This window comes from Symphalangus syndactylus, chromosome 9, assembly GCF_028878055.3.
Source record: "Symphalangus syndactylus isolate Jambi chromosome 9, NHGRI_mSymSyn1-v2.1_pri, whole genome shotgun sequence".
In the NCBI taxonomy this organism is placed as follows: domain Eukaryota; kingdom Metazoa; phylum Chordata; class Mammalia; order Primates; family Hylobatidae; genus Symphalangus; species Symphalangus syndactylus.
In genome coordinates, this window is record NC_072431.2 from 86,885,822 (window position 1) to 86,911,813 (window position 25,992).

Genomic DNA, 25,992 nt, shown 5'->3' on the forward strand with positions numbered 1-25,992 from the left:
ATCAAATAAAACAAAATGTATAAACCTGCACAATTCATTTTCTAAATAAAGAATAACAAATATTCAAGTCCATTTTTTTGCAGAGTTACACATAACTTAATTTTTTGCATATTTATACATAAAATGATTTAAGTCTTTAAAAAAGCCAGTTGAGGCCAGGCATGGTGGGTCACCTTTGTAATCTCAGCATTTTGGGAGGCTGAGGCAGGTGGCTCACTTGAGGTCAGGAGTTCTGGACCAACCTGGCCAACATGGCGAAACCCGGTCTCTACTAAAAATACAAAAATTAGCCAGACGTGGTAGTGCTACGCCTGTAATCCTAGCTACTCAGGAGGCTGAGGCATGGGAATCGCTTGAACCTGGGAGGTGGAGGTTGCAGCGAGCTGAGATCATGCCACTGCACTCCACCCTGGATGACAGAGTAAGACTCTGTCTCCAAGGGAAAAAAAAAAAAAAATGCTATTTGATTTAATAGAAATTGGTCACCAGAATCCCTAATATGATGAATTTCACTGCACTAATTGACTCTAAAGAGCACTAGCACTTTCTAAAGGTAAGGATCTCACTCATATATCATTTTAACTGGAGCATCAGCTAGAAATGTTGTATTTTCTCATAAAGACAGATACAACAAAGTGTTATCTCGATACATTACTATTTGTCATCATACTAATAAGCGGGTAAACCGGGGACTCAGTATAGCATACTGATTAAAGGTATGAGCTCTGGAATTAAACCTATGTGGGCTTGAACCCTGTAAGTGGCATTTGACAGTAACCTTAGGCGGTTTATTTAACCTCTTTTAGTTTCATTTTTCTTTTCTTTTTTTTTTTTTTTTTTTTTTTTTTTTTAAGAGACTGGGTCTCTCTATGTTGCTCAGGCTAGTATTGAACTCCTGGCCTCAAGTGATCCTGCTAGGATTAAAGGCATGAGCCTCCATGCCCTAAGTCTCATTTTTCTAATCTGTATAATAGGGACACAAATGGCATCTACTTCACAGGGTTGTAAGAATTAAAGAATAATATATTTCAATTGCTTAGCATGGTACTTGCCACATAGTAAGTGCTCAATCAATATTACTAATCACACAAACATCATTAAGCTGTGATAGCCACCACCTGTAAATATCCACTGAATCCTTAGGTTGAAAGGCAACTTAAAAATCATATAGTATTTTACCTAACGCCAAATGCCAATGTCTTATTTCAAACTGTGAGGTAATCTTTTCCACTACTGGGTACATATTATCTTAATAAGGTCTTCATTACAAGCCTAAACCTGACTTCAGTTGAAGGGTTATAGTCAGCGTCCTCTGCTGAGCAGTACAGACCAGACCTCACTCTCTTTTCCACAGGGCAGTCTATCAGATAGTGAACACAGCAAACACCATCTGTTAGTTGCCACTCCCTCTTCCCTTTCCCAATTTGCAATCAATCCTCATCCCCATAGGGTTTTTTTTTTTTTCCTTTAAGAGATACGGTCTCACTCTGTTGCCCAGGGTGGAGTGCAGTGGCACCATCATAGCTCACTGCAGCCTCGGACTTCCGGGCTCAAGTGATCCTCCCACCTAAGCCTCCTGTATAGCTGGGATTACAGGCGCGTGCCACCATGCCAACCTCCCCATAAGGTTGACTCCCTATTATGGCTCAGCAGAAAATGTGCCAACCAAATCTGAAGCAACTAATCCAGGTATAATCGATCAAAACATTACATCATTATTATTTTTGTTGCTCTTGGAACAATACAACCTAAGATTAATGGTTAAAAAACTTGACATGTTTTTCATATTTCAAATTGGGCTGATAAACTACCTAGATTTTTTCCCACCTTGAATTTTTGTCAAGTCAGTATCCTCATACTGTATTTTAAAAATGATTGCTAAAAAATTTGGAATAATCAACAGCATAAACAGACAACCTACAGAATGGGAAAAAATATTTGCAAACTATGCCTCCAACAAAGAGTTGATATCCAGAATCTACAAGGAACTCAAAAAACTAGAAAAAAAAAAAACAAACCTTTTTTTTTATATGAACAGATGTTTTTTCAAAAGAGCAGCAAACACATGAAAAAATGTTCAACATCACTAATCATCAGAAAAATGCAAATTAAAATCACAATGAGGTACTGCTTTACATCAGTTGGAATGGCTATTAGTAAAAAGTCAAAAAATAACAAATGTTGGCAAACATACAAAGAAAAGGGAACGCTTATACACTGTTGGTGGAAATGTAAATTAGTTCAGCCACTATGGAAAGTAGTTTGGAGATTTCTCAAAGAACTACCATTTGACTTGGCTATCCCATTACAGGGTATCTGCCCAACGGAAAAGAAATTATTATATGAAAAAGACACCTGCACTCATATGTTTATCACAGCCCTATTCACAATAGCAAAGATACCAACCTAAGTGTCCATCAATGGATGACTGGACTAAAAATATGGTGTGTATATGTATCATGGACTACTACACAGCCATAAAAATAATGTCTTCTGCAGTAACATGGATGGAACTGGATGTCATTATCCTAAGTGAGATGACTCAAGCAGGAAGTAAAAAACTGCCTGTTTTCACTTTTAAGTGGGAACTAAATGGATACACAGGCATACAGAGTGGAAAAACAGACCAAAGGGTGAGAGAGTGGGAAGGGGGTGAGGAATGAAATACTACCTATTGGGTACAATGTACACTATTTAGGTGATGAGCACACTAAAAGCTCAGACTTCACCATGACCCAATATATCCATGTGACACAAATGCACTTGTACCCCTAAATCTATTTTTTTAAAAAGCTTTCTAAAAAATTAAGTGCAAGGCTTTAACTGCCCTTTTAAATTTTTTGTTGTTGTTGTTTTTGAGACAGTCTCGTTCTGTTGCCCAGGCTGGAGTGCAGTGCCACGATCTCGGCTCACTGCAACCTCTGCCTCCCGGGTTCAAGCAATTCTATTGCCACAGCCTCCCGAATAGCTGGAATTACGAGCACATGCCACCATGCCCAGCTAATTTTTTGATTTTTTTTTTTTTTTTTTTTTTTTTTTTTTTTAGTACAGACGGGGTTTCGTCATGTTTGCCAGGCTGGTCTCGAACTCCTGGCCTCAAGTGATCCACCCACCTCAGCCTCCCAAAATTCTGGGATTATAGGCGTGAGCCACCATGCCTTGCCTGCCCTGTTAAATTCTAACTTCTAGGCTCTGATCTAGCATTCTAGACTACTGACATAATTTTGAGTAATTCTTCCTTCCCAGCTATTGTTAACTGCAAATATAATTTTCATGTCCTCCATGTTTTTATCATTAGTAATATAAACGTGGAATGACAAATCCTTAGGCATAGCCCTATGGCTGTTCAATTTGGTAACAACCTACCTAGCAGCACCCTTATTCAGATCAAAGTTCTTCTGTTCACAGAAATATGAAAGACTTCTACAGATATGGGAGAGAGTAACTATAAATGAATTCCTCAAAGAGTAATACCTTTCATTTTATCCCACAAAATCACTAGGCTAACATCTCCATCAAGTTTTAAAAGGTTCTCAATGATCTCTGAATTCTTTTAAGACAGAAAACAATTATTATTAATTTGATATTTTCACACCTACATGTCTGAAGTTTCAAGAGAAGAGAAAGTTTAATTTGTAAAAAATTCGTCTGAAATGAAGCCTCAACATATAATTGGCAGCAAACATGTTTCTGGTAAATTAGAAATGACTCAGTAGAACAGCCCTCAAACACATATCACACACACAAATGTTTACTGTTGCCACACCTGACATTCAAAGCAATAAAGTACTGTGCAGTAAGTAAAAAACTACTTATTACATAGCCTGAAAGTCTATTTTTAAAGACCGAATGGGAAGACAGCTAATTCAGCAAACAGAATTGGAACTCAAAATTATGTCAGTAGTCTAGAATGAAAGATCAAAATCTAGGAGTTAGAATTTAACAGGGCAAATTAAACACAGACTCACACACATTGCTAACCTGTGAACTCTGGGAGCCCTGTTACAGAACAGCCATTGCTAAATTCTGGGGCGTCTTCCCCATACTTATCTGCTGCTCACGCTCCTCACCCATTCCTTTAGGTGCTAGAATGCAGTTCCCATGGCTCTCCTTTCATACCAATGACTACTCTGACACCACCTTTGTTTTTCTGGAAACATTCCTCACAGTTCTAGATTTATTCTTTTCTGTCCATCATATCCTGTACTATACTGGGGTCAGCAAACTTGTCTGTAACGGGCAAGCAAGATGGTAAATACTTTTGGCTTTGTGGACCAGAGGGTCTCTGCAGCAATGACTCAAGTCCACTGTTGTAGAACAAAAGCAGCCATACAAAAAAGGTAAATGAATGGGTATGTTTGGCTTCCGATGAACCTTTTACGCTGAAATTTAATTTCATAAGATTTTCATGTTATTAAATATTACTCTTATTCTAATTTTTTTAACTATTAAAAATGTAAAACATAAAAAATGTAAAAATGGCTTGCAAGGCTTTCAAAAATAGGTGGCTGGCTGTAGTTTGCTGACCCCTGCTCTATCCTATGCTGAATAAAACTCTTCCATCGTTCTAATACCACATACCAACTGAAACTGACATTGTGACAGCACGTCGCAATGATTTGAGGAAGCATGCATGCCTTCATCTCTAAATGACTGGTGCAGTGGGAGGGGGACCCTTCAAACCACTCAAGGAGGAGTCAGAGGAGATAATAATGGATTTCTTGGGGCTGTTCTATACAGCCACATTGTATAAGGAAAACAGGAGATTCAGCATTCAGGCTGCAAAGTTCCAGTGTATATGCTCAGAATTACATTGACAGAGTTCCCTAACTTCCATACCTCAAAAGGGCTCCAACATGCATATTTTACCATGACTTTATGGTAAAAATTATGACTGTACCTCAACCTTTAACTTTAGGTTATTGAGTCCTCTACAAAACTTTAAAAAATGATGTTTCCCTGACATTAGGGGCCATGGTTATATACAGTTCTCTTGGGGCTGATGAGGTCCAAAGGGCATCTACTTTTTTTGTTGACTCAAAAGCCAAACTTCTTCCTGGAATACACAGTTGCCATAATTTTCAGGTTTATTTTTTTCATTTCAAAAACATCTATATTTCGCTACTAGGTACAAAACTGAGAACTTAGGTTTTCATTAAATATTTTGGGATGAATATCAGAACTACTCACTGAAAACATATTCCAGAGAGGTGGGAAAGGTAAGATACATAAACAATTATAACAAGAGGAGGTGACATTTGATTGAGACCCACCAGTCTGAGCTCCCTAAGTCCTTTGCATTATCAGTGCCTAAAAACAGTGCTTAGGGAGACAGGGTGAGTATCTTTGGGTAGGTATGTTTGCTAAGGAGTTTGGGCTTCATCAGGCTTAAAATTGGAACCTATTAGAATACTGAAAATAATTGTTTAAAAAAGATAATTCTGGTTGGGCACAGTGGCTCATGCCTGTAATACCAGCACTTTCGGAGGCTGAGGTAGGTGGATTGCTTGAGGCCAGGAGTTCGAGACCAGCCTGGGCAACATGGCGAAACCTTGTCACTACAAAAAATACAAAAATTAGATGGGCGTGGTTGTCGGCACCTGTGGTCCTGGCACTTGAGATGCTGGGATGGGAGGATCAGTTGAGCCTGGGACATCTAGGCTGCTGAGATCATGCCACTGTACTCTAGCCTAGGCAACAGAATGAGACCCTGTATCAAATAAAACAAAACAAAACAAAACCAAACAAAACAGGTAATTCTAATAGTGTTGTGAAGAGTGGATTGCCAGTGATAACTAGAAACAGAGAGGCCAATAAAATAATTCAAAGCAGTAGGTCTGCACTCAAGCACCACTGTAGAGACTGGGAAGAGAGAATACGTTTAAAAGACACTCAAAGTCAAGATTAGCACTCCCTGTGAGTTGTACGCAGAGATGAGAGGAGAAGGGAAAGGTGAAAGTCGTGGATGACTTTTAGATTTTTAATATAGGTACTGTGTAAATGTGGTATCAGTTACAGTACTGTGTAATGTGGTATGAGTTATGGTTGGACAGAAATTTGAGCTGCCTTTTTTGGTAAGAGAATCCCATTTATTGAAGGGATTCCAAATATAAATTCAACTGTTGGATTATAGGCAAAGGTGAAGAGATAATAGAATATATAACGTTCAGGTAAACATCATAAAATGCACATGCTAATTTGAGCAGTACAAAGGGGAAGTAAAATAATGTCCAAGGTCCTATTTTATTCTAGGTTAAAGTGCTTTGTTGGTACCTTTATTATATTTATGTCAATCTTACATATTACAACTTGTTGTACTATGTCTCCCAGCTGGACTGTGAGTTTCAGGGACCTCACTTATTATTCATCTTTTTATCTCCATAGTGCCCTGCACACAGCAGGTGTGCAAATATAATCAGCACACCTAGCACATATACTGCTCTTATTATTTTGTTAAATAAAAGTTTTATGGCAACTTAACCTCATGATATTTAATATACTGAACTACTTGCCATTCTCTCTTCACTGAATTTTTCTACCACTCTGACTTGCTGTTTTATTGACAATGGCAACTACTACTGAAATTCCATCCATTCTTTACAGCCTAACTGAAATGTTATTTCCCCCGTAAGACTTTCCAGTGGTATATCATCTTGCCTATAAAGGGGACAGTGATCTGTTACATTTGGGAATAGCTTCCAGAGCCTAAGGTAGTGCCTTTATGTACTTGATACATAAGTACAGTATTTGCCTAATTACACTGGAGTGATGTCTTTTTTCTTTTTTTGAGACAGAGTCCCGCTCTGTCACATAGGCTGGAGTGCAGTGGCACTATCTCTGCTCACCACAATCTCCGCCTCTCAAGTTCAAGCAATTCTCCCGCCTCAGCCTCCCAAGTAGCTGGGACTACAGGTGCGAGCCCGGCTAATTTTGTAATTTTAGTAGAGATGAGGTTTCACCATGTTGGCCGGGCTGCTCTCAAGCTTCTGACCTCAAGTGATCCGCCCACCTTGGCCTCCTAAAGTGCTGGGATTACAGGTGTGAGCCACCATGCCCAGCTGGGAATGATGTCTTAAAGGTAAAGAAGTTCCATTCAAGAAAAATCTAGAATGGATTTTGTCTTCCTTATCGCTGAAAGGATCAAGGAAAAGACCCTAGGCGTAAAAATCAGTGAGTCCATTCAAATAAGACATTAGCATGCGTGATAAGAAAAGGCAGGGCCTTACAAGTCAAACTTGGTTTTAAATTCTGGCTAATAAGTGCGTAATACTGGGCAATTTATTAATCCTTTAGATCCTGGGATTTCTCATCTGTAAAATGAGGTCAATGGCACTTTACCATACAGGGCAGTGAAGACTATACAAAATTACATCTTTAAAGTGTGTAGCATTCAGCAAATGATCAGTAATCAGTGGCTATTTTTATTGTTTTTGGCATTAATTTCAGATCTATGATATAACCAATGATAATAATTTTAAAAAATCAGGAGTTTTGGAGGTGAGCTATTTAGTCTATATAATGTGTAAATTCTCTCAAGAAAACTAGTTAACTTCTTACTTACCTGAAGAGGTGACTCAATGACTACAGCTACTTAGCTTTCTAATGTATTTGGTTCAATAATCAGATTTTATAAAATTGTGTCATGTATAGTTTTACGAAGAGACTAAAATTCAAATTCTTAATTTCATGTATTTTAAATTAAGATTTTAACATTTTAAGCATGAACTTTTCAAAATTAAACAGCTGACTGACAAAGTACCTGCCTGACAGCAGAAGCCATACTTTCCAAGTAACTTTATTGTTGAACCACAAATATGGCCAATTTTCTTTTATCCATCCAAAGTATCAGATTACCCAAAATTGTTTGTAAATAAAATTCTTCAAACTAATGACTAGCTGTCAAGAAATCTTAAATAACATCTGTGTTAAAACAAAGCAATTTCTGCATGGATATTACTTAATAAAGGTCTTTATTTCTTAAAAAATGATAACTTATGACACGAGCTTAAGTTGTCAGATACAAAAACTGAAGCTATTACCTACAGCCATCAATCTAGCTGAGGACACACAGTCCCCAAAATACCCACCCAGAGTGCCCTTTCAGTTTGAATATTCTCTTATTCTCTGACAAAAATCCTCTCTTGTCCCTGTTACCCGACTGCTCTGAGGAGAATGAGACAGGACATCCCTAATTCACTTTAAGGCCCCAGTGGGGACTTAACTATATGACACTGAAGCTTGGTCATGTTTGTTCCAATGTAGAACTTATTAACATATCCTTTCCCCCGTCTCTACTAAAAATACAAAAAATTAGCCGGGTGTGGTGCCGGGCGCCTGTAGTCCCAGCTACTCCAGAAGCTGAGGCAGGAGAATGGCGTGAACCTGGGAGGCGGGGCTTGCAGTGAGCTGAGATCGCGCCACTGCACTCCAGCCTGGGCGACAGAGCGAGACTCCGTCTCAAAAAAAAACAAAACAAAACAAAACAAAAAAAACGTATCACTTCATTAAAATGATAGGAAATTGCTTTAGTCATAAGATACAGACTACAGATTATTCTTTGAAAAACATGTGTAGTGTAATGGGAATGATTTCAAAGTCGGGAGTCCCAGCTCTGTTATCTCTCACAAGACTTAATCTGTCTTTGTTTTCTCATCCGAAAAATGGGGCTTTCCAAACAGGCTTGTGGTGAGAATCAATGAGATAATGCATGTGAAAGCACTTGTAAAACTGTAAAGCCTGCACATTTATAAAGTACCTGTTTCAGATGGGAACTTGTATTTGTAACTTTTTGCCTTAGGAAAATCCAACTATTAGCATGTACTAATATTTTTAAAGTGTTCTTTTGGCTTAAAATATTTTTTTCTTAAGAAAAAATTTGTCGGTATATTAAAAACATTAAAGTTGAGGACTAGATAATGAAAACAAATGTAAGGCAAATCATTTGCTATGAAACTGGTGTATCTTTAAGTTCCTTGAAACATCTTTCTGTTTCTATATTATCAATAAACTCAAGGGAAATCAACATGAAAAAATTATCAGAACCCAAGGTCATTTCTCTTGTGTGCCCCAGTAACGAAATCATTAATGTGGTTTACATTGGCATATATCCTGACTCAAAGAAAGGTAACAAGCCTTAACTAGTCAAGCTTCAAGCAATAAAAGAATGTTTTACATCATATATTTACCCTTATTTACGCTGCTATGGACTTTGCTGGAGACATGAAAGAATGCAACATTTCTTAAAATTATCAATATCACATCCTGTCATTACTCTGGAATCAATGTTGACCATTTAAAAAATTCTCTTTGAACAGTCATCTCATTGGAAGTTTTAGATCTGTGATAACGTAGTAGCACCTGAAAAAGATCGATTTGTTTGAACCGTTAACTCTTCACACCCCTTCTGCATTTTACTAAATGAAAGGCCATAGAATAAAATGAAAAAAAAAATCTGTTTTTCTTCCCACATCATTAAACTATAACACGGGTATTCTGCAAGTTCTTTATCAGCATGAGATTAGAGTTATATCAGAAATGCAACCAGAGTTAATTGTTGGAAAAATAGATTTTCTATCTTATCAAAGATGAAGCAGAGACACACTTTACTATGTTAAAACCATAAACACAGGCAAAATTTATAAATCTTAAACAAGGACTGCTTATAGCACAAACAGAACTTTTACTTCCTGAGACTTCTGAACAGTTCCTGTGACTTCATTACTTTTGCCAGAGATAGAGACATTTTTTGAGATTGTGCAGGTTTTCTTTTTTGGTTACATTTAAAATAATAACATTTATTGAATTATACCATGAATTACATTTATTGAGTGCTTCCCCTAAGCTAAGCACAGCCTTAAGGCTATGTGTTTTACTTAATTCTCTCACCAACCCTATGAGGCAATAAACGGTTAGGTAATGCACTCAAGTCCACATAACTAGTAAGAGCCAAGATTCAATCTCACACTGTCTGACTCCAAAGCCAATGTTCTTAAGCACTGCATTAAACTCCTATGCGATAGAAAAGGGTGCCACAAGGAAAAGAATAGATTTAATTTTATTTTCCAGTTCCAGGCTCTTATATCAAGTATTTATCTAATAACTGCATTGTTATGCTGCTTTACAATCTACTCCTTTTGTAAAGAAATTTATGTAAGAAAAGATACGTAGAAGATATCACAATCTTAAAAAAAAACCTGATCGGCAAGCTAATCTTATAATGGAATTTAAAACAAAAGTTGACAGAAACATTCCTGAAGGAATTAGTACCATAACACCTGGTGGGGTGCAAATCAGTTTCCAGATTATAAAATCTCCAAGACAGTGTTTGCCACCTGAAGACATTTCGCTTTGTAATATTTGCACCGGTTTTACTTGTGGAATGAAGCCAGACAACCAAATAATGGAAAAAAGTAGTTTTCCTTTTTTTTTTTTTTTTTTGAGATGGAGTCTCGCTCTGTCACCCAGGCTGGAGTACAATGGCGCGATCTTGGCTCACTGCAACCTCCGCCTCCCGGGTTCAAGTGATTCGCCTACCTCAGCCTCACGAGTAGCTGGGATTACAGGCACCCACCACCAGGTCCAGCTAATTTTTGTATTTTTGGTACAGACGGGGTTTCACCATGTTGGCCAGGCTGGTCTCGAACTCCTGACCTCAGGTGATCCACCCGCCTCAGCCTCCCAAAGGGCTGGGATTATGGGCGTGAGCCACTGCGCCCGGCCAGTTTTCCTTTTTTCAGGTAATACGGGTTACTTCAGAATGTTTGGAATGTCGACAAATTAGAATACACAGCTAAGTCATAGCTCCCTTCATCTTTTGTCACAATTAAAGTACGCACAGATCCAGTCAACTAGGGCCTAGCAATGAAGTAAATCTTGTTCCTGTTTTTCCTTTTGTTAACATTTAGGAATAAGTAAGACTTTGTTAAGGTAGGATTCCACACTCCCTACACCCCACCCCCCCAAAAAAAAACTATTTCCAAAAGTTACCTTAATATGTGTAAGGCAGTGTGTTTTTAACATTATAACCAATGTTACATTGTTTGCCTTTCCAAGACCCCAGTTGAAAGCTGTTCCAACTGTCAGGCCCTTTCCCATTACGACATGGTGCTATTTTGCAACCATGACAAATGCTGGCAATAAAGCCAACATTTACTGAACGCCATGTGGCAAGCCCAGTGGTATGCTCTTGACAGGCATGGCATCTTCAGGACACCTCTGAGGTAGGTACGGTCATCATTATACTGATTTTACGGATGAGGAAAGTGAGGCTGGGGAGTCTAACCCCTCCAAAGGCAAACATAGCAAGAAGGGCACGAATATGAACTCAGGTCTGCCCCCAATGCCAGAGTATTTAACAACAACTTCAAATTGTTCTCAAGGAAGAGTCGCCAAACCCCACAAAAATCACTCGATCACCCCTCCTCAGCATACAAAATGTAAAGCATCCGAACAGCCTGCACCTGCAACTTTGGAGACCAAGCTGTAAGTTCTCTCTACTCCCACAAAAAAGGGTGGGCTAGCGTGGGGTGGGGGGAGAAGGCAAGAATCGGTTCCCAGCAAAATAAAAAGAGCGAGAAAAGGGCCAAGCGCCCACGAAAGAAACCAATCTAAACTCAAGGCAAAGGGACCTAAATGCTTTAGAACTAAAATGGCACAAAACCAACCAAGAACACGAAAATGAATTCAGCAGAAGACCGACACAAGGTAACAGACAGCAAACGAAGCTGTCACAACGGATGCTGTATTTTATTAAAACCACACAGGGAGACCAAGAAAGTCGCAAGAGTTGAAGGAAAAAAGCAAAGCCGACTCCACAGACCTCTGGTTTTCAGACCCGCTGCTCGGGGTGAAAGGCAGAGCGCGGTCCGCACCTTCTCTCGTTAAATAGCCATTCGAAACGCCACAGAGGACGAAAGGGCTGAGGAGAGAAAAGTGTCCGCGCCTCCGGGACCGCCATCGAGTTACCATCACTCTCTTGCTGGGCGCGGCGCGTGGAGGGGGCGCTGGTGCGACTCCGCTGCCCTACTCGCCGTCGGCACCCAAGTTTGTGCCAAGTCACAACGCGCGTTATCGGCAGCAGCAACGCCACCTCAGCCTCGCCACCGCGGCCCCGGCACTTATGGGCACCCGCGTCCCGCCCCGCGCGTCCGGGAAGGTTCCGCGCCGGGCCCCGCCCGTCCTCACCTGCCCAGCTCCCGGCCCGGGCACAGGCTGTAGCCGTCCTGGAAGGGCTCGGTGCGCACCGCGGCGCGGATCTCTGTCAGCAGCCCGCGGGCCTGGGGCGGCGGCGGCGGCCGGCACGGCCCGCTCAGACCCCGGCCGGCCCGGCCCGAGCCTGAGGTGGCGCCTGGGGAGGAGCCGCCGCTGCCTGGCTTCTCCAAAGGGATCATGGTGTTTAGGCCCGCTTCTTTCCTGGCCGCCTGTTCGCTCCGAGCAGCCGGAGGGTCACGGACCCGCCCTCGGCTCCTAGTGCCGGTCCGCGGAGCCTTCAAACACCCGCTCTTCCCAGCGCGGAGCTCGGACTGCGGCAGGCAGGCTACCAGCAGCCCGGCCCCGCCCCGCGCTCCGCGCCCGGCCCCGCCCCACGCCTGCCCTGCACCCTGCTTTTGGCCCCGGCCAACCCCGCCCCACGTCCGCCCCACACCCGACCCCGCCCCGGCCTCACTCCGTGGCCGCCCGCCCCTCGCTGAGCTCCCGCGGGGTCCTGAGCGCCCGATGCCTCACGCGCGCCCTCTGCAGCTCAGGGGGAGAAGGTGCAGCTTTCGGGATCGCCCGGAGGCTGGAGGCGACTCACAGCACCACCCTTTGGCCAGGACAGCCTACTGCGTTAGCAGAGTTGCGCACCTGTTGAGCGTCTGAGAGTCAACAGGTGCGGCGCGTGGAGGGGGCGGTTAATAAAAGGCATCTGAGCTGTAAGCGGGACTTCACGTGGTGAGGAGGGGCGGGGTCTGGAGGCACTTCGGTTAATAAAAGGCATTTGAGCTGTAAGCACGACTTCACGTGGTGGGGAGGGGTGATGAGATCCTGATCTCCGTACACTGGGAGAGGGATCTGGAGGCAGGAGTTGTATAAATATTATTAACCCTGCACGCCAGCCCTATGAAATAGACACTATTATATTGTCTGTAGTCGTCTCTATATTTACTTTCGAGGTCCTCTCATCCAGTCTTAGGACTTTGATTACCATCTATATGCTCATGACTACAGAATTTGTATCTCTAGCTTCCAAATATTCCCTGAACTTCAGACTGGTGTATTTGACTATGCATTTGGCATCTCCACTTAGATGTCAAATTAGCATCTCAGACTTAACATACACAAAAGTAAGTTGCTGATTGGTCTTCATGAATGCACTCCTACCCAGCTTTCCCCATCTCAGTTTTCTTCATCTCCTTCCTTCTAGCTGTTCAGGCCAAAAATCTTGGGATGAGCATTGATTCCTCTCTCATGCCCATCTCCAGTTTGTCAGTAAACCCTCTTGTCTTTTCCTTCAAACTAGATGCGGCATTTGATCACTTCTCTCTATTTCCACCTTACCATCATGGCCTGAGCCACCGTTATCTCTTATCTGGATTATTGTGATAGTTTACTAACTGAACCACCTGCTTCCATCCTTCTTCCTCCCTAATGCCGCATACATAGTTCATTTTCAAGGCAATGAGAGTGATCTTTTAAAAATCAAAACCAAATCATGCCACTGCTCTGCTCAAACTGTCTCAGTGGAGTTTTGCTTCTGGCACTGATATACTAGTTTATTTGTGTTCAACATTCTCACTAAGAAAAAATAGAAAAGTTGACAAAAGTTAAAAAATTTCTCTCCCAGCAAGGACTTGGATGACTGAAATCCTGGAAAGATAGGCAGCTCAGAAAGCCACCACTTTTCCCATGAGGTATTTGATGATTTTAGAGCAATGGCTGAAAGAGTGAGAAAGTAAGCAGAGCTTTCAGTCATCTCATGGGGTTGGGGAGACAAAAAAAAAAATTGGAGTTTAGGGCCTATTTAGGATGAGGGGCTGGTAAGTAACTAGGCTTTCAGCTGGGATTCCAAAGGCCTATACCCTAGGGGCGTGGATGAAAGGGAAGTAGACCCAAGGGCTGAAAACCAGCTTCAAACGGCAGCAGTAAATATTCTCTCTGGGGAAAAAGAGCATCATCCAGAGCCACACATTATCCATATAATATTTTATACACCATGTCTGAAACTTAATTTAAACAAAGGACACAGAATTGTCTTACTAAGGGAAAAAGAAAACAGAAACAAACACACAGAAGATCCAGATATTAAAGTTTAAAGACAGATTTTAAAATAATTCTGTTAAATATCTTCAAGAAATTAAATTACAAGATAAAGAGTTTTCAGCAGAGAACTGGAAACTCCAAAGAAGAATACAATGGAATTTCAGAATTGGAGAAAAAAACACACTAACTAAAGCTACTACAGAATTATGGGCTTAATAACAGATGAGATACAACTTAAGCAAGAATTAGTGAAGCTAATAAGCAAAACAAAATATGCAAAATGACATACAAGAGATATAAAAGAACTTTATATAACAGAGATAAGATTTCAGAAAGGATACTATAACATGTGATATGTGGTAAAACATTCTAACACACACGTAATTGGAGTATCAGGAAGAGAGGTGAGAGAAAAAAGGAAAAGAAGCAGTATTTGAAAAGATAATGGCTGGAAATTTTTTAAAACTAATGAACAACAATTCTCAGAGTCAAGAAACATTATGAACATAGAGCAGGATTTCAAGCAAAGAAAACCATATCTAGGCACATTGTAAACTACTGAGAAACAAAATCAAAAAGAAAAGGTTTAAAATCAGCAAAGAAAACAGAGATATAATCTGCAAATGAGCAACAATAAAATTAAGAGCTTATTCTCAAAGAACCAATGGAAGCCTAAACACTTTCAAATGTCTTCAAAGCGCTAGGAGAAATTACTTGTCAACCTATATTATATACCCAGTAAAAATGATCTTCAAAATTGAAAATAAAATACAGACAGTTTTATAACGAAGAAACACTAAGATCATCAGCTGATTTACATTAAAGGAAATTCCAAAAGAGTTTTTCAGGCAGATGGAATATAATCCCAAATGAAATCATGGAGACATCTAAAGGAATGAAGAGCAATCAATCCTTTTATATATGGATAGATATAAATATATATATATAGATACAAATAAACACAATTTGTATAGAACAATAAAAATAACGTCATGTGAGGTTTAAATATATGTAGAATTAAAATATACACAATAATAGCAAAAAAAGTGAGATAGAGTAGATGAAAGTAAAATGTTCTAAAGTCCTAGGATTGTATAGGAATTGATAAAACTACTTGGCTTTAATACATCAAGAATGAATATTATAATCTCTAGAATAACAGCAAAAGTAATAGAAAAAGAATGAATAACATGTTAAAAAAGAGGGGAAATGGAATAATAAAAAATATTTAAAAGAAGCAAGAAAGGAAAAAAAAGGAACACAGACAAGTAGAAACAAATAGATGATCACTTTGGGAGGCCGAGGTGGGTGAATCACCTGAGGTCAGGAGTTCGAGACCAGCCTGGTCAACATAGTGAAACCCCATCTCTATTAAAATAAAACACAAAAAACTAGCTGGGCGTGGTGGTGGGCACCTGTAGTCCCAGCTACTTGGGAGGCTGAGGCAGGAGAATCACTTGAACCCAGGAGGTGGAGGCTGCAGTGAGCCGAGATTGTGCCACTGCACTCCAGCCTGGGCAGCAGAGTGAAACTCTTGTCTCAAAAAAAAATAAAAGTAAAAATAAAGCAAAGAAGCAAATAGATGGTAAATTTTTTAAAACAGGATGTTTTTTTTTGCAAGTGCATTAAATACAAACGGGATCTATACTCCAATTAAAAGGCAAATGCTATGGACAGAATTAAAAAATAATAACAATTATATGTTGCCTCTAAGAGACACCTCAAATAAAAGGCTACAGAAAGATTGAAAGGATGGAATGAATTATGCCATGTAAATACAGGCATATCTCATTTAATGCAATTTGCTTTATTGCCCTTTGCAGATATTACATTTTTTACAAACTGAAGGTTTGTGGCAACCCTGCATCAAGCAAGTCTACCAGTGCCATTTTTCCAACAGTATGTGCTGTCTTCATTTCTTTCTGTCACATTTTGGTAATTCTCACAATGTTTCAAACTTTATTATTACTATTATATCTGTTATGGTGGACCGTGATCTTTGATCTTTGATGTTATTATTGTAATTGCTTTTGGGTACCATGAATTGCACTCATGCAAAGTTAATTGATAAATGTTGTGTGTGATCTAACTGCTCCACCAATCAGCCCCCCATTTCTCTTCCTCTCCTCAGGCCTCCCTATTCTGTGAAACACAACAATATTGAAATAGGCCAATTAAAAACCCTAAAATGGCCTCTAAGTGTTCAAGTGAAAGGAAGATTCTCATGTCTTTTACTTGAAATGAAAGCTCGAAATGGTTAAGCTTAGTGAGGAAGGCATGTAGAAAGCCAAGATGGGCTGAAAGCGAGGCCTCTTGAGCCAGTTAGCCAAGCTGTGAATACAAAGGAAAAGTCCTGGAAGGGAATTAAAAATACTACTCCAGTAAACACAGGAATGATAAAAATAGTGAAACAGCCTTCTTGCTGATATGGAGAAAGTTTGAGTGGTCTGGATAGAAGATCAAACCAGCCACAAGATTCCCTTAAGCCAAAGTCTAATCCAGAGCAAGGCTTTACTTCTCTTCAGTTCTCTGAAGGCTGAGAGAGGTTAGGCAGCTGCCAAAGAAAAGTTTGAAGTTAGCAGAGGTTGATTCATGAGATTTAAGGAAAGAGACTATCTGCATAACATAAAAGTTCAAGGTGAAGTGTTAAGTGCTGATGTAGAAGCTGCAGGAATTTACTTAGAAGATCTAGCTCAAGTAATTGATGAAGAGAGCTATACGAAACAACAGGTTTTCAATGTAGATGAAATGGCCTTCTATTGGAAGAAGATGCCATCTAAGACTTTCAGAGTTAGAGAGTAAAAGTCCAGGCTTGGCTTCAAAGCTTCAAAGGACAAGCTGACTCCCTTGTTAGGGGCTAATGCAGCTCATGACTCTAAGGTGAAGCCAATGCTCTTTGACCATTCTAAAAATTCTAGGGCCTTTAAGAATTATGCCAAATCTACTCTACCTATGCTCTAGAAATGGAAAAACAAAGTCTGGATGACAGCACATGTGTTTACAACATAGTCTACTGAACATTTTAAGCCCAGTCCAGAGACCTAGTTCTCAGAAAAAAAAGTAGATTCCTTTCAGAATATTACTGTTCATTGACAATGTGCCAACCACCTAAGGGCTCTGATGGAAATGTGCAAGGAGATGAATATTGTTTTGATGCCTGCTAACACAATATCCATTCTGCTGTCCATGGATCAAGGAGTAATTTTGACTTCCAAGTCTTGTTACTTCAGAAATATATTTTGTAAGGCTGTAGCTGCTATAGATAGTGAATCTTCTGATGGATCTGGGCAAGGTCAATTGAAAATCTTCTGACCATTTTAGATGTCATTAACAGAATTCATGGTTCATGGGAGGAGGTAAAAATATCAGCATTAACAGGAATTTGAGGAAATTGATTCCAATCCTCATGGATGACTTTGAGGAGCTCAAGACTTCAGTGGAAGATGCTTCTTATGGATGAGCAAAGAAAGTGGTTTCCTGAGATGGAATCTACTCCTGTTGAAGATGCCATAAACACTGTTGAAATGACAACAAATGATTTAGAATATTACATAAACTTAATTGATACAATGGTGGCAATTTTGATTCCAATTTTGAAGGAAGTCCTACTGATAGAGGCAAGAGGCAGACAAAGGCCTAGGCAGATGGGGAAGGGTCCCTGGAGAATCTCCAACCTGCCCCACAAGTGTTTACATCAGATGTTTTATGCAGATAAGGGAACCTGCACAGGGGACTTGCCTGAGCATGCCTGCAGTGACTGGAGGCCCACAAGCACTGGGGGAAGGGGGTGGAGCCACCAGGAATTTGTGTCTTATGCAGGGGAGGAGCCTAGCTAAGGAGCAAAAAAATCCTGCATCACTACTGTGTGGGTAAAATGCTATCAAACAGCATTGCGTGCTCCAGAGGAATATTTTGTGAAAGAAAGAGTCAATCAATGTGGCAAACATTATCTTTGTCTTATTTTAAGAAATTGCTACAGCCACCCTAACCTTCAGCTACCACCACCTTGATCAGTCAGTTGCCATCAGCATGGAGGCAAGACTCCTCACTAGCAAAAAAATTACAACTTCCTGAAGGCTGAGATTATCCATAGCACTTTGTAGCAATATAGTATTTTTAAATTAATGTATGTTGTTTTGCATATACATTCATTTAAAATGTACAATGTATGTACATTGTTTTTCTAGACATAATGCTATTGCTCACTTAATAGACCACAGAATAGTGTAGACATAACTTATATATGCAGTGGGAAACCAAAAAATTTGTGTGACTTGCTTTGTTATGATATTATTACTGCAGTAGTCTGGAACTGAATCTGCAATATCTCTGGGTTATGTATGCCTATTGTGCCTAATAGAAAATTGGGTGTAGCTATAAAAATATTAGACAAAGTTGATTTTAAGGCAAGAAGTATTATAAGAGATAAAATGCATTAGTGAAAAAAGAATCAATTCAATGCTATCTTTAAAAGATAATATCGAAATATGCAAAGCAAAATGACAGAACTAAAAGGAGAAATATACAAATCTACCATCACAACCTGAGATTTTTAACACATTCCTCGCTGTAACTGATAGAACAAGCAGGGAAAAAAATAGAAAGGACATAGAAGCATTGAACAACACAATGAACAAAATTGACGTGATACACATACAGCACTACAGAATATATATTATTTTGCTGCAAAAAGAATATTTATTGATTACGTAGTGGGTCGTAAAGCACTTTTCAACAATTTTAAAGGACTGAAATTCTATAGAGTATGCCCTATCATCATAGTGGAATTAAGGAAGAAACCAAATGTCATCTATTATTTTGATATACAACAACCACAACCAAAAGCCACAATCACAAATAGGTGGAAATTGACCAATTTACTTCTCATCTATGTTGACAGAAAATGTTGGGAAAAAATGTTGCATAATATTCAATACCCACTCATGACTGATTAAAATAGACAGGAATTTCCTAAACTTAAGAAGATACATCTCTAAAAAACCTACAGAAGTATTATTGTTGAAGTCAGAGGCACAGCAAAGTTACGTGCTATCACCACTCTTATTCAGTGTTGCAGTTGAGAACCTAAATAGTGCAGTAAGACACACTGACATTAATATTGGAAAGGAAGAATTTAAATGGTCATGAAGGAATAGTCACAATTGTTAAATGTAGAGAATTCTATATTCTACTTCTAGAATATCCAAAAGAATAAACTGGACCTGGCTCATGCCTGTAATCCTAACACTTTGGGAGGCCGAGGTGGGAAGATGGCTTGAGCTTAGGAGTTTGAAAGCAGCCTGGGCAACATCGTGAAACCTTGTTTCTATTAAAGCTATTTTAAAATGTAATAAAAAAGGGCTGGGTGTGATGGCTCATGCCTGTAATCGCACCACTTTGGGAGGCCGAGGTGGGTGGATTGCTTGAGGTCAGGAGTTCAAGACCAGCCTGACCAACATGGTGAAACCCCGTCTCTACTAAAAATACAAAAATTAGCCAGGCATGGTGGTGGGCATCTGTAATTCCAGCTACTCCAGAGGCTGAGGCAGAAGAATCGCTTAAACCCGGGAGGCATAGGTTGCAGTGAGCCAGGATAGTGCCACTGCACTCCAGCCTGGGGGACAGCGTCAGACCCCATCTCAAAAAAGAAAATTTTAAGATAAAACAAAATAAATAAATAAGTAAAATGTAATAAAAAAGAATCAACTGAAAAATACTAAAATTAATATAGTTTAAAAGACAATTAGGTTTAATAAAAATAAACCAATAGCCTTCCTACATAATAACAATGAGATATGAAAGCTAATGGGGAACTATTCCATTTGCAATAAAATGAAAATAAAGCATGCAGAAATGACCCTCACAAAAAATGCACAAAACTTATATTTTATTTTAAAGAATGTAGTTATTCTAAGAGACATAAACAAATACTTCAATAGAGGTACATAGATGAAAATATTAGATTCTGTAATTCTTTGGAAATAAATCAATATCTTTAATAAAATTCTAATAAGTCTTAAAAATATGTCTTTTGGAAGGTGTTAAAATTATCTCAGAGTTCATCATGAAGAATATCCAAATGAGTGTAGCCAGAACATTTTTGGAAAAGAAAGTCATAAGGAGAGAACTGTCCTAACATATTAAAATACAGTATGAGAGCTCTGGTCTACAGCTCCCAGCGTGAGCAACTCAGAAGACCCGTGATTTCTGCATTTCCATCTGAGGTACTGGGTTCATCTCACTAGGGAGTGCCAGACAGGGGGTGCAGGACAATGGGTGCAGCGCATCATGCGCAAGCCGAAGCAGGGCGAGGCATTGCCTCACTCGGGAAGTGCAAGGGGTCAGGGAGTTCCCTTTCCTAGTCAAAGAAAGGGGTGACAGACAGCACCTGGAAAATCAGGTCACTCCCACCCTAATACTGTGCTTTTCCAACGGGCTTAAAAAACGGCACACCAGGAGATTATATCCTGCACCTGGCTTGGAGGGTCCTATGCCCACGGAGTCTCACTGATTGCTAGCACAGCAGTCTGAGATCAAACTGCAAGGTGGCAGTGAGGTTGGGGGAGGGGTGCCTGCCATTGCCCAGGCTTGATTAGGTAAACAAAGCAGCCTGGAAGCTCGAACTGGGTGGAGCCCACCACAGCCCAAGGAGGCCTGCCTGCCTCTATAGGCTCCACCTCTGGGGGCAGGGCACAGACAAACAAAAAGGTAGCAGTAACCTCTGCAGACTTAAATGTCCCTGTCTGACAGCTTTGAAGAGAGTAGTGGTTCTCCCAGCACACAGCTGGAGATCTGAGAATGGGCAGACTGCCTCCTCAAGTGGGTCCCTGACCCCTGAGCAGCCTAACTGGGAGGCACCCCCAAGTAGGGGCAGACTGACACCTCACATGGCCAGGTACTCCTCTGAGACAAAACTTCCAGAGGAATGCTCAGGCAGCAGCATTTGCAGGTCCCCAATATCTGCTGTTCTACAGCCACCGCTGCTGATACCCAGGCAAACAAGGTCCGGAGTGGACCCCTAGCAAACTCCAACAGACCTGCAGCTGAGGGTCCTGTCTGTTAGAAGGAAAACTAACAAACAGAAAGGACATCCACACCAAAAACCCATCTGTACGTCACCATCATCAAAGACCAAAAGTAGATAAAACCACAAAGATGGGGAAAAAACAGAGCAGAAAAACTGGAAACTCTAAAAAGCAGAGCGCCTCTCCTCCTCCAAAGGAATGCAGCTCCTCACCAGCAATGGAACAAAGCTGGACGGAGAATGACTTTGACGAGTTGAGAGAAGAAGGCTTCAGACGATCAAACTACTCCAAGCTACAGGAGGAAATTCACACCAATGGCAAAGAAGTTAAAAACTTTAAAAAAAATTAGACGAATGGATAACTAGAATAACCAATGCAGAGAAGTCCTTAAAGGAGCTGATGGAGCTGAAAGCCAAGGCTCGAGAACTACCTGAAGAATGCAGAAGCCTCAGGAGCCGATGCGATCAACTGGAAGAAAGGGTATCAGTGATGGAAGACAAAATGAATGAAATGAAGCAAGAAGGGAAGTTTAGAGAAAAAAGAATAAAAAGAAACGAACAAAGCCTCCAAGAAATATGGGACTATGTGAAAAGACCAAATCTATGTCTGATTGGTGTACCTGAAAGGGACGGGGAGAATGGAACCAAGTTGCAAAACACTCTGCAGGATATTATCCAGGAGAAATTCCCCAATCTAGCAAGGCAGGCCAACATTCAGATTCAGGAAATACAGAGAATGCCATAAAGATACTCCTCGAGAAGAGCAATCCAAGACACATAATTGTCAGATTCACCAAAGTTGAAATGAAGGAAAAAATGTTAAGGGCAGCCAGAGAGAAAGGTTGGGTTACTCACAAAGGGAAGCCCATCAGACTAACAGCGGACCTCTCGGCAGAAACTCTACAAGCCAGAAGAGCATGGGGGCCAATATTCAACATTCTTAAAGAAAAGAATTTTCAACCCAGAATTTCATATCCAGCCAAACTAGGCTTCATAAGTGAAGGAGTAATAAAATACTTTACAGACAAGCAAATGCTGAGAGATTTTGTCACCACCAGCCCTGCCCTAAAAGAGCTCTTGAAGGAAGCACTAAACATGGAAAGGAACAACCGGTACCAGCCACTGCAAAAACATGCCAAAATGTAAAGACCATCAAGGCTAGGAAGAAACTGCATCAACTAACGAGCAAAATAACCAGCTAACATCATAATGACAGGACCAAATTCACACATAACAATATTAACTTTAAATGTAAATGGGCTAAAGGCTCCAATTAAAAGACACAGACTGGCAAATTGGATAAAGAGTCAAGACCCATCAGTGTGCTGTATTCAGGAAACCCATCTCACGTGCAGAGACACACATAGGCTCAAAATAAAGGGATGGAGGAAGATCTACCAAGCAAATGGAAAACAAAAAAAGGCAGGGGTTGCAATCCTAGTCTCTGATAAAACAGACTTTAAACCAACAAAGATCAAAAGAGACAAAGAAGGCCATTACATAATGGTAAAGGGATCAACTCAACAAGAAGAGCTAACTATCCTAAATATATATGCAGCCAATACAGGAGCACCCAGATTCATAAAGCAAGTCCTTAGTGACCTACAAAGAGACTTAGACTCCCACACAATAATAATGGGAGACTTTAACACCCCACTGTCAACATTAGACAGATCAACGAGACAGAAAGTTAAGAAGGATACCTGGGAATTGAACTCATCTCTGCACCAAGCGGACCTAATAGACATCTACAGAACTCTCCACCCCAAATCAACAGAATATACATTCTTTTCAGCACCACACCACACCTATTCCAAAATTGACCACATAGTTGGAAGTAAAGCACTCCTCAGCAAATGTAAAAGAACAGAAATTATAACAAACTGTCTCTCAGACCACAGTGCAATCAAACTAGAACTCAGGATTAAGAAACTCACTCAAAACCGCTCAACTACATGGAAACTGAACAACCTGCTCCTGAGTGACTACTGGGTACATAATGAAATGAAGGCGGAAATAAAGATGTTCTTTGAAACCAGTGAGAACAAAGACACAACATACCAGAATCTCTGGGAAATATTCAAAGCAGTGTGTAGAGGGAAATTTATAGCACTAAATGCCCACAAGAGAAAGCAGGAAAGATCCAAAATTGGCACCCTAACATCACAATTAAAAGAACTAGAAAGGCAAGAGCAAACACATGCAAAAGCTAGCAGAAGGCAAGAAATAACTAAAATCAGAGCAGAACTGAAGGAAATAGAGACACAAAAAACCCTTCAAAAAATTAATGAATCCAGGAGCTGGTTTTTTGAAAAGATCAACAAAATTGATAGACCGCTAGCAAGACTAATAAAGAAGAAAAGAGAGAAGAATCAAATAGATGCAATAAAAAATGATAAAGCGGATATCACCACTGATCCCACAGAAATACAAACTACCATCAGAGAATACTACAAACACCTCTATGCAAATAAACTAGAAAATCTAGAAGAAATGGATAAATTGCTCGACAAATACACCCTCCCAAGACTAAGCCAGGAAGAAGTTGAATCTCTGAATAGACCAATAACAGGCTCTGAAATTGTGGCAATAATCAATAGCTTACCAACCAAAAAGAGTCCAGGACCAGATGGATTCACAGCCGAATTCTACCAGAGGTACAAGGAGGAGCTGGTACTATTCCTTCTGAAACTATTCCAATTGATAGAAAAAGCGGGAATCTTCCCTAACTCATTTTATGGGGCCAGCATCATCCTGATACCAAAGCGTGGCAGAGACACAACCAAAAAAGAGAATTTTAGACCAATATCCTTGATGAACATTGATGCAAAAATCCTCAATAAAATACTGGCAAACTGAATCCAGCAGCACATCAAAAAGCTTATCCACCATGATCAAGTGGGCTTCATCCCTGGGATGCAAGCCTGGTTCAACATACACAAATCAATAAATGTAGTCCAGCATATAAACAGAACCAAGACAAAAACCACATGGTTATCTCAATAGATGCAGGAAAGGCCTTTGACAAAATTCAACAACCCTTCATGCTAAAAACTCTCAATAAATTAGGTATTGATGGGACGTATCTCAAAATAATAAGAGCTATCTATGACAAACCCACTGCCAATATCATACTGAATGGACAAAAACCGGAAGCATTCCCTTTGAAAACTGGCACAAGACAGGGATGCCCTCTCTCACCACTCCTATTCAACATAGTATTGGAAGTTCTGGCCAGGACAATTAGGCAGGAGAAGGAAATAAAGGGTATTCGATTAGGAAAATAGGAAGTCAAATTGTCCTTGTTTGCAGATGATATGATTGTATATCTAGAAAACCCCATTGTCTCAGCCCAAAATCTCCTTAAGCTGATAAACAACTTCAGCAAAGTCTCAGGATACAAAATCAATGTACAAAAATCACAAGCATTCTTTTTTTTTTTTTTTTTTGAGATGGAGTCTCACTGTCACCCAGGCTGGAGTTCAGTGGCAGGATCTCGGCTCACTGCAGGCTCCGCCCCCTGGGGTTCACGCCATTCTCCTGCCTCAGCCTCCCAAGTAGCTGGGACTACAGGCACCCGCCACCTCGCCTGGCTAATTTTTTGTATTTTTAGTAGAGACGGGGTTTCACCGTGTTAGCCAGGATGGTCTTGATCTCCTGACCTTGTGATCCGCCCGCGTTGGCCTCCCAAAGTGCTGGGATTACAGGTGTGACCCACTGCACCCGGCCAGCATTCTTATACACAAATAACAGACAAACAGAGAGCCAAATCATGAGAGAACTCCCATTCACAATCACTTCAAAGAGAATAAAATACCTAGGAATCCAACTTACAAGGGATGTGAAGGACCTCTTTAAGGAGAACTACAAACCACTGCTCAATGAAATAAAAGAGGATACAAACAAATGGAAGAACATTCCATGCTCATGGGTAGAAAGAATCAATATCATGAAAATGGCCATACTGCCCAAGGTAATTTATAGATTCAATGCCATCCCCATCAAGCTACCAATGACTTTCTTCACAGAATTGGAAAAAAACTACTTTAAAGTTCATATGGAACCAAAAAAGAGCCCGCATTGCCAAGTCAATCCTAAGCCAAAAGAGCAAAGCTGGAGGCATCACGCTACCTGACTTCAAACTATACTACAAGGCTACAGTAACCAAAACAGCATGGTACTGGTACCAAAACAGAGATATAGATCAATGGAACAGAACAGAACCCTCAGAAATAATGCCACATATCTACAACCATCTGATCTTTGACAAACCTGACAAAAACAAGCAATGGGGAAAGGATTCCCTATTTAATAAATGGTGCTGGGAAAACTGGTTAGCTATATTAGAAAGCTGAAACTGGATCCCTTCCTTACACCTTATACAAAAATTAATTCAAGATGGATTAAAGACTTACATGTTAGACTTAAAACCATAAAAACCCTAGAAGAAAACCTAGGCAATACCATTCAGGACATAGGCATGGGCAAGGACTTCATGTCTAAAACACCAAAAGCAATGGCAACAAAAGCCAAAATTGACAAACAGGATCTAATTAAAGAGCTTCTGCACAGCAAAAGAAACTACCATCAGAGTGAACAGGCAACCTACAAAATGGGAGAAAATTTTTGCAACCTACTCATCTGACAAAGGGCTAATATCCAGAATCTACAATGAACTCAAACAAATTTACAAGAAAAAAACAAACAACCCCATCAAAAAGTAGGAGAAG

The 25,992-nt window shown here is 40.2% G+C and overlaps 1 protein-coding gene across 2 annotated transcripts in view; it reads right to left on the reverse strand.

The window, feature by feature from the left end:
• STK17A (serine/threonine kinase 17a) overlaps positions 1-12,866 on the reverse strand; it is a 42,870-nt gene extending 30,004 nt beyond the window's left edge. Inside the window, exon 1 of one of the 2 annotated variants that reach the window (XM_055293326.2) lies at positions 12,184-12,866. In XM_055293326.2, the coding sequence (XP_055149301.1) occupies positions 12,184-12,389 (206 nt within the window). In that variant the 5' untranslated portion in view covers positions 12,390-12,866. Of the gene's footprint in view, positions 1-5,600; positions 5,686-12,183 lie in introns of those variants that run through there. The other variant, XM_055293328.2, reaches the window with a different exon arrangement.
• Positions 12,867-25,992: the final 13,126 nt, after the last annotated feature.